Source organism: Antedon mediterranea, chromosome 1 (genome assembly GCF_964355755.1).
Source record: "Antedon mediterranea chromosome 1, ecAntMedi1.1, whole genome shotgun sequence".
Classification (NCBI taxonomy): Eukaryota; Metazoa; Echinodermata; class Crinoidea; order Comatulida; family Antedonidae; genus Antedon; species Antedon mediterranea.
Genome location: NC_092670.1, coordinates 1,766,748 through 1,776,373, shown reverse-complemented (window position 1 = coordinate 1,776,373; position 9,626 = coordinate 1,766,748). Strand labels below are relative to the sequence as shown.

Below are 9,626 nucleotides of genomic sequence, written 5' to 3'. Positions count from 1 at the left end.
TTTATTTTTTGCAGAATTGTTTGAGGAATAAACTTGATATTGCACAATGACGTACCAATTTAAAACATAAAAAAATGGAACACAAACGAAGCACAAATTACAGGTAGATTTAATGTCCTGATACCATTACTGTACCATTACCATTACCTGATACCATTACCTGATACCATTACTGTAGCTAGGATCACATTTTAAATATTTGATATAATAAATATTAAACTTAAATATTGATATACTTGCATAATAAATCACATGGAATGCAGTGCATATAACCCTCAACATGTTAACTTTGCATTCTCAGACAATTAATAATTCAGAGCCATATTAAGTGCACACCTAAGTTTGTGTCCTAATGGCTAATGAATTATACTATGAATGTCCTCTGGTTTTGCTCTTAAAAAGAATTCTACCCATGAACCATCGAAAAGGAAAGTGTCGTCCTTGCCGGCAAGGTGAGCCCCGAGGATCAATATACATGCAGATATTCCAGAACCGCACGTAGCAGTTAGCGGTTTACTTAAGTCAATGCCTTTTTCTTCAAAAATCTTCTTAATTTCGTCTGGACTTCTGAATAATTTGTTTTCTATATCGATGATGGTGGAATACGGCATGTTGATGGAATTAGCCATGTGACCAGGTTTGATATCTTTACAAAAAAGGGAAACAAAATTTATAATATATTTTATTAAGGTATGTTAATGAACACTAAAAACAAGTTCAAATCAATTTTCTTTTTATAAAATTCTTTTACATTTCTGACCAACCTTGCATTTATGCAGAGACAAAAAGAAAAACTCCAAAAAAGAAAGAAGAAACCTCTGAACTGTGACCAAGGACGGGTGTTACCGTCCTTGTAAAGTGAAATCTTCTGACTGACATTATCAAGTCATAGAAGGTCACTTATCCTCATAACACTCATCGGATTCTTCTGATGAAGACACGTGTTGAAAATTCAAGATGTTGAATTTTGTGCTGTAAGTTTGTTTTAAAAAATCATTTAAAAAAAAGAAATTTTACTTGTACTATACCTGCTCTTGGTTCTGGTGAGGTGCCATCAAATCTTCCTTTAGATCTTGCATCCATGACCTGGTACTCCTGCTCTTTGATGTTGCTCATCATATCGTCAAAGCTCTTTAGTTTTTCTGGATGAAACTTTGCTACAAATTGAGCCTCATTTACTTCTGGTATTTCATCAGTGACATCATATCCGTCACTGACCCATTTCACAAAGCCGCCATTTAGGATGGACACCTGTTTATGTCCGAAAAACTTTAGCAACCACCATAAACGAGGAGCGGAGAAAAACCCAGCCTTGTCACTAGCATCATACACAACTACATGAGTGTCCGATGACACTCCAAGTTTACCAATAGACTTTGAGAAAGCATCAGGAGATTGTATGGTATGAGGGTATGCGGAGGTCTTATCACAGTTGGCAGCAAGGTTGTAAAAGAAGGCACCAGGAATATGTTTTTGTTTGTATTCCTCAAACGGGTTGCGTTTTGCTGATCGCAGGTACCAAGAGGAGTCGACAACGCAGAGGTTCTTCATACCTTGTGATATCTGCTCAAATAACCACTTTGTTGACACAAGAGTTGATATCTTGGAAGCCATTGCTGCAATTTGGACAACAAAAATAATTTTATTTAGTGAGTAAGATTCTTAAAATATATGAAAAGCATGGTGGCTGGCAAGACCAAGACAATCTAACAACAGGATATCGGTCGCGCTTGAAATCGGTCGCGTTTGAAATCGGTCGCGATAAAATCAACTTCCGGTATTTTGTATGGCGCGCCGCTAGAGCTATACTTTTGATGATATCGGTCGCATTTGAAATCGGTCACGTTATTTTGTATGGATCGAGCGGGATGCATGCTAGAGCGGGATATACATTTTTCGTTTATATAGATTTAATTGATATTTTTTAGGAACTAGATTTTTTATGTGGAGATTTTTTACTTGGTGAATAAGTATTTATTATCAATCATTAAATTAATTTTTTTTTTTGTATTTCACAGGTCTCGGAAAAGGACTGTGTCTTTTCAAAATGGCCATTTCTAAACACGTTTAAATATTATATTAGGCATAATGTTATATTAGGCATATAATAATTTACCTCTATATACTGTAATTAATATATTATATAGAGAATATCGTATGTCGTGTCTTTTATTATGCAAACAATTACGTATGGTTTTAGGATATTAATAAAATATATAGATAATATGCTGTTATAAATCAATCTACCGGCCTACAGTAGGAATATGATATACAATGATAGATGTGAGAATAATAATATATGGATGATAATAAAGGTGGACACGATTCTCAAAGAGGTAATCTGCACTGATATTTAAACATTTAGATTTACGAACGGCGTATGAATGTGAGACACTTAGTTGCACTTACTTAATTATTTACATTAAATGATTAATTTATTATAAATGAAGAAATAAAAGATATTCAAATTAAAATCTACAGTAGGCCTATCGCCGACGTATATACGTAAATTATATATAAATCATACTGTCAAATTATAGAAACAGTGCTTTATTCGGAATTATTATGGATAAACAAGCCTGTGAGCTACAGCGATTTTAATTGCTTTTGCTTATCCTTGCCTCCTTAGATTTCCACCTGTCTTGTTTTTGTTACCTATATGTTTTAAATGTATTTCGATTTTAAATGCTAAATAAAGAATGAATGAATGAATGAACATGATCTCATAATCGCGTCGAGCATCTAGCTCGTTGGATCGTTTCACAAAAACACATGCAAGAGGCCTATAGACGTTTCAAACGTATGGTTATTAGTAAATAGACGTCATCTTTACTTCGCCATGGACAGCGATCGTACGTGTTTTGTCCATGATTTAACACTAACAAGTGCGTGTTTTTTAAAAAGGGGAAACCCCGTCAGCAAAATAACGTATTGTTAAGGGCTGCACGATCATAGAAGGCGCATCTCCACAATATGGATTATTCGGGGGGGTTATTTCAGTAACTCGCCTTTTAACCATCCGCATATAATGATCATTTTACTAAAAACTATTTTAAACATTAGAAATAAAAATATACACGTGATTTGCCTCAACAATAATCATTATACACTTAATATTATCCTACATAACGGATAGAAATAAAATAGAAATAAAAATAAGGTGATCGAATAGTAATGTTGTTAACGACATGGATATGATATAATCTGCCACAGTATGCATAAGTATAACAAGCACGAATGTGCAATACTCGGGGTACAGTGAAAGAAGCTGTAATGACGTCATAAAACCGGATGTAACGTCACATACACATCAATAACCGCGCTACCAAATACGGCTATACGGTACCATCTTCGAGACGTGATATGGCTGCATGCGGTTTGAAATTAAAAAATCCGGCTCTATAGCTTTGAGGACATGTCCCTGTAGTATATTCATGCTAAATCCGAGCTCAATACTACAACGAATAAGGGAGGAGTAGTACTTTATAAATTTATAAATCGCACTTTTTGCTCAATAGTGTCTGGATGGTAGAAGAAGAGGAAAAGATGAGAGAGTCCTAGACTCAGGTACCCCGAGTAATAAAACGAGATATACTCTATATCATATTACGTATACAGTATATTTCACCATAAAGTTAAAGAAAAATAGGTTTCGCCAGGGCTCGAACAACCGGGACCTTCTGCGTGTTGTTAAGCAGACTTGACAACCACTACACTACGAAACCTCTTGCACTAAAAATGTGGGTTACACAAAGTTTTTTAATCCATTTACATTACAGAATAAATATGGTAATAAGCACAAAGCAAAAGAAACATGTGTAAAAGTGATAATTACCGATTACACAAAATAGTTATTTCAAAAAATAATAAAAATAAGATATACTGTGTATAATTATCATATTCCGTATACAGTACTTTTCACCATAAAATTTAAAAAAAAAGGTTTCGATCGCCCGGGCTCGAACCAGGTACCTTCTGCGTGTTAAGCAAACGTGATAACCACTACGCCAAGAAGCCGCATATAACTACCTTACGCTGTGTGGTGTGTCACACATTGTGGCTTCTTAATTAAACAAATTAACAAAAAAGCACGAATGTGCGATACCCGGGGTACAGCAAATGAAGCTGTAATGACGTCATAAGACGGATGTGACGTCACATACACATCAATAACCTACCAAATACGGCTATATGGTACCATCTTCGAGACGTCATATGGCTGCATCCGGTTTGAAGTTTAAAAATCCGGCTCTATAGATTTTAGGACATGTCCCTGTAGTATATTCATGGCAAATCCCAGCTCAATACTACAACTAATAAGGGAGGAGTAGTACTTTAAAAATCGCACTTTTTACTCAATAGTGTCCAGATGGAAGAAGAGGAGAAAATGAGTAAGTCCTAGACTCGGGTACCCCGAGTAAAAAATGGATACGCTGGCTTTGCGGGCTATATTGTAAAAATTATTGTTTTTAAATAAATTATTCTCTTTTACGTAATTGTTTGCATAATAAAAGACACGACAGACGTATATTCTCTATATAATAATATATTAATTACAGTACATATAAATAGAGGTAAATTATTATATGCCTAATATAACATTATGCCTAATATAATATTTAAGAGCCATTGTCTGTAAGAATCAAAGAAATATCAAAAAAAGTGGCAGACTCAAAAAAATGGATTTCTTTCAAATTTTGCACATGGCTATATATGTGTTGAGAGAAATCAAATATGAAGTATTTTTTATTTCAAACGTATATTTCCATGGCAACGGCCAAATTTGTGTTTTTGACAAATTTTGTCCTTTTTTAAGGTTTTTTAAAATGGATATTGGCACTACTTTGATGAGCGATATTTTTGTGTTGTTCATTTAATTATAAAAAATAATTAGTGTATGCATAATAACAATGCATTGTGTACCTGTTTCAAATTTTTTATTTTTTTTTATTTCATACTTTGGGAGATACCATTTATTTAAAAAGGGGTGTTTTTCACTTTTTTTAAATTGTTCAATGCAACTAAACTTTACTTCACCATAACGCCCAAAGTGGTGTATTTTTTTAGCTGATTTATTACAAATAGGTAGTTCTAATGTTTAATAATTGATTTCTAAAATAAAATACTGGGGTAAATTTAAAATCTACAAGCAGTGTTGCGAGAAACATAGGCATTTTTATATAAAAAAAAACATGGTATATTAGTAAAAACATTTTATTTTCTTTGATTATTTGATTTGAAACTCATTGGTCAGAAAAATTCTTAATGTTTTATATAGTTCTAGTTGTGTTGAATTGTGAGAAAAAAAATTAATTTTTAATTATAGATTCTGTAATTCCCAGTTTTAATGTCATTTTATAGGTTATATCCTCTGGAAATTTGAATAAATTATCAGATCGTTGTGAATTTTAATCTTTGCAACAGATTACTCCTCTCTTATTTTGAAGCTCCTCTTTCATTTGTTTACTTCTTTTATTTGCTAACCTAAGCAGATCCCATATGCCCATCCACCACCACTTTCGACTACCACCCCTCCCCACCCCCACCCCGACTATAACCACAAAAAGATAAACTGCAACACTTTGGTCGATCATCCACTATAGAGTGTCAAATGCATGCATTCAAGCACCACCCACACTGCCGCTACTATCGCCCCAATGAATAGACGGATTCAAACTCCTCCATCCAACCACCTCCCCCTTTTCTCCAAGCCCCCACCCACCCCAAGTTAAAAATTGCAATGCAAAAGATAGGACATAAAGTTAAGTTTTTAGACCCTCGCCTTCAACCACCTAACTATTTAAAAGTCCTGGATCCACCACTTTCCCCTCCCCAAAATAGAACCAATCAAAAGTCAATGATATACTCAGGTATGTTAATGCTACATAACAAATATTGAAGCCCTGATTTGAAATTTCATTTCATTTAAGGTCAGCATGTAAAATATCACACTTTATTATTAAATATTGGTTTTAAATTCTATATTTTTTTACTGTGATGGTTGGATTCAGTAATAATTATTAATTAATAATTATCTGATAATTATTTAATTTCCCTTAGTTATGCATAGCAACAGTTACTATGGTAACTAAAAATGAGATATTCTTTAGATTTTGCATATTTATCTCATACAAATTTAAATTTGTAGATTATTAGCAGGCATGCCTTATTTGCATTTTCAAATTACCGTTTCACAAGGTCATATTCGTAAGCACTTTCTTCTGTGATTATTTTTATTCATGAAAACCCCATATTTTATTTACAGCGGCCACCTCCCTTAACGGACGCACTTTGAAAAGCCTGTTTGTTCTTCCTATCTAATTAGTGCATTTGGTGCTTACCGTAAGCAGCTGCGAGCACCTTTTTATACTAAAAGTGAGATTTTTTGTAAGCGGCCAATCGAAAAATGTGATACTTATTGCATGGACCTATGAATTAGAGGTGCATGTTTATTGTATTTCTTTATATATTAGCTTTATTTTGAAGAGGTTTTAAAAACATTACTGTGAAGAGATGAGAAAACTACACAGATTTTGACCGACCATTTTTCATATGATAAAAGTTTTTAAAATTTGTCTGAAAATGCTAAAAAATACTAAACCACCTGATTATAAATAATAATATGCCTACAATTAGCTGGAAAATTGAGAGGCTCGTTTCGTTAAGAATATCGTATATAGCCATAATAAGTGATTTTGGCCCTTTATCGGCAGAACCTCCCGTAAGGGGTCACCGCCCGTAAGCGGCCACTTTTCCAGGTCCCGAGGGTGGCCACTTACGGGAGGTTCAACTGTATTTAACAAAACAATTATCCTTAGTTACGCATAGAAACAGGTTCTAAGATAACATAAATAATACATTTTGACATAACTTGACCCAAAAATTTTTTTTCACAAGGTCAGACATTTTCTGGGATTCAGTAGATAAGTAAATTTGGGAAAAGGTAGTAAAGCTATGTAATCAATTGTTTGTAGTCATGAAACCCCATATTAAAAATATTGTACTTAGTTACGTATAGAAACAGTTGCTACAATACACTATAGGTAAAATGTTGATGTCATTTGACCTCAATATGTAAAATTTTTATTTTTTCATGAAACTCCATATTTAATTTTTTTTTAAAATATCATTTGTTACGTAAACAGGTTTAAGATAACACTAAAGGTCATTTTTTTTAACCTTTATTCAGATTCGTCAAGACTTTCTTTCTGAGATTATTAGGATTCAGTATTTAAAGTAAATTTGGCAAAAAGTAGAAATGTAAAACTATGTAGAAAAAATGTTTTTTATTTATGAAAAACCCCTTATTTTTTTTAAATTTTCGCATAGAAACAGTTACTATGGTAAAATGTTGACCTCAAAATGAATGAATTTACAAGGTCAAGTTTGTCATTAATGGAATGCAGTAGAAGTAAAATTGAGAAACATGTACAAATGCAATCAATTCTTTGTATTTATAAAAACGCCATTTTTTACGTTTTTTAAAAATTACTTTCCTTAGTTACACATAGAAATGGTTGCTAAGGTAACACTATAGGTAAAATATGAAAATTGTTGAGAATTGTTATGAACTATCTTGTAAATTTTGATCAAACATTAATAGTTGTAGTAAAGTGGGGACCTGTCCTGTTTTGCAATCTGACCCCTTTTGACCTCAAATGACCTATTTACAAGGTCAGATTTTTTGGGAGGTCTTTCTGTATCTCTTTACACAAAATAGATTTAAAAATTTATAAAAACCATTGACTCAATTATTTCCAAGTTTAACATTATTTTCCATCAACTAAATATTTCAATGCAAAATACTGTTTTTCTGGCAATTAATTGAAATAAACCTGGCAACACATTCTCCTATTTTATCTAAACTATTCGTATGACTCTAGTAGCAATATGACAAGCCATATATACATTTTATTATTGGATTAGCCATATTTAAATTGTGTTTCATGTGTTTTGTTTGTTGATATTTTGTTATATTTTTTGCATTTTTCGTATTTTCCTGGCAACACAAAACCTATGTACGAAATTTACCCCAGTGTTTTTTTCGTGATTATTGTTGAAAAACCTATTGACTATCAAATTAAAAAACCTCATTGATTTAAAAACACCACTTTGGAAGTTATAGGTACGTTTATGAGGTATACTTTTATAAAAAAAATATTTTTTTAAAAACACCCCTTTTTAAAATAATGGTATCAACCAAAATCCATTTTGTAATTTATTTTTTTTCTACATTAAATGGAACTCAATACATGTTGTTTACACTGCTATAAACAAAAACCGTATAATGTAAGTATTTTTGGTTAAAATAAGTATACAAGTTTGTACTTTTTCACTATAGAAAATCTGTGAAAAATGGCAAAAACAACAAAATTTGGATAATTGACCGTTGTCATGGCAACGGAGGCTAAAAATTAAAATGAATGTTGTAGATATGCTTTTTATTGAAATGTCTATTCATGGTAAAAATTTGAGAGAAATCCATTTTGTTACATCTGCCACCAAATCTTTGATTTTTACAGACAATGGCTCTTAAATGTGTTTTAGAAATGGCCATTTTGAAAAGACACAGTCCTTCTCCGAGACCTGTGAAATACAAAAAAAAATAATTTAATGATTGATAATAAATATTTATTAACCAAGTAAAAAATATCCACATAAATAATCTAGTTCAGTTCCTAAAAATATTAATTAAATCTATATTTTAAAACGAAACATGTATATCCTGCTCTAGCATGCATCCCGCTCGATCCATACAAAATAGCGCGACGACCGATTTCAAACGCGACCGATATCATCAAAAGTATAGCTCTAGCGGCGCGCCATACAAAATACCGGAAGTTGATTTTATCGCGACCGATTTCAAACGCGACCGATTTCATCGTAAACCGATACAACTCGTCTTGCCAAGAAATAGGAACTCCTAACTGTCCTTTGATCTTAAGTCTGGCTGCGACAAATACCAACAGTACTGTGTACTAATACTATCTACATATCCTCTGCAGTGTGCAGTGTCTGTTAAGTTGTGTGTAACTGATGTGACTCAATCACAGATACAGCCTTTCTTTGATCTCCAGTAATCAAATTGTGAATACGATCGACTTTGATAAATAAAAATGTGTTTTAGGTGAATACAGCCTAGAGGACCTAGGCTGTATTCACCTAGGCTAGGTAATTGATTACCTTGAGTTGAGGTAATTGAAAATGAATTCACTGTAGGCCCGTAGAAATCTACCCGAATTTTGTACAAACTCTAGAAGACTGGCCGTAATCCCAATGGTCGATTCGTCCAAATTGAAGGCTCATCAATGTCGGTGAAGTTTTTAGGGCAGCACCGGATTGGTGCTAACCTCATGGGGCTAGACAACAACAACTTTTGAATCAAAAGCATCCGTCATCCAATATCATATTATATATCAAGATATTGCATAAATAACACTACACTTACCGTTTCTAGAATCTGAAGCTAGGTAAATTAATATTTTTTATATTATTCGATTTAATGAAAAATGTTCCAAAGTAAACTCTCTCATCCGTAACGCTGAAAGTCAACCAACCGTGTTATGTAAACAGTCCGGGTATGCAATTCTGAAACGGACAAAATTGATGCAGCATGCTCCTTACTT

The 9,626-nt window shown here is 33.0% G+C and overlaps 1 protein-coding gene across 2 annotated transcripts; it reads right to left on the bottom strand.

The window, feature by feature from the left end:
- Positions 1–91: 91 nt before the first annotated feature.
- LOC140052449 (3-mercaptopyruvate sulfurtransferase-like) lies at positions 92–9,559 on the bottom strand. Of its 2 annotated transcripts, XR_011845630.1 has the most exons (4): positions 9,449–9,559; positions 1,029–1,616; positions 161–646; positions 92–117 (listed from the first exon to the last, which is right to left on the bottom strand). XR_011845630.1 is itself a non-coding variant. In XM_072098062.1 (3 exons), exons 2-3 carry the CDS (start codon positions 1,612–1,614, stop codon positions 357–359), a joined length of 876 nt encoding a protein of 291 aa, XP_071954163.1. In that variant the 5' UTR covers positions 1,615–1,616; positions 9,449–9,559; the 3' UTR covers positions 92–356. The 2 variants fall into 2 exon arrangements, 1 of the variants encoding a protein (XP_071954163.1); XM_072098062.1 differs by having other exon boundaries at positions 92–646.
- Between the last annotated feature and the right edge of the window lie 67 nt (positions 9,560–9,626).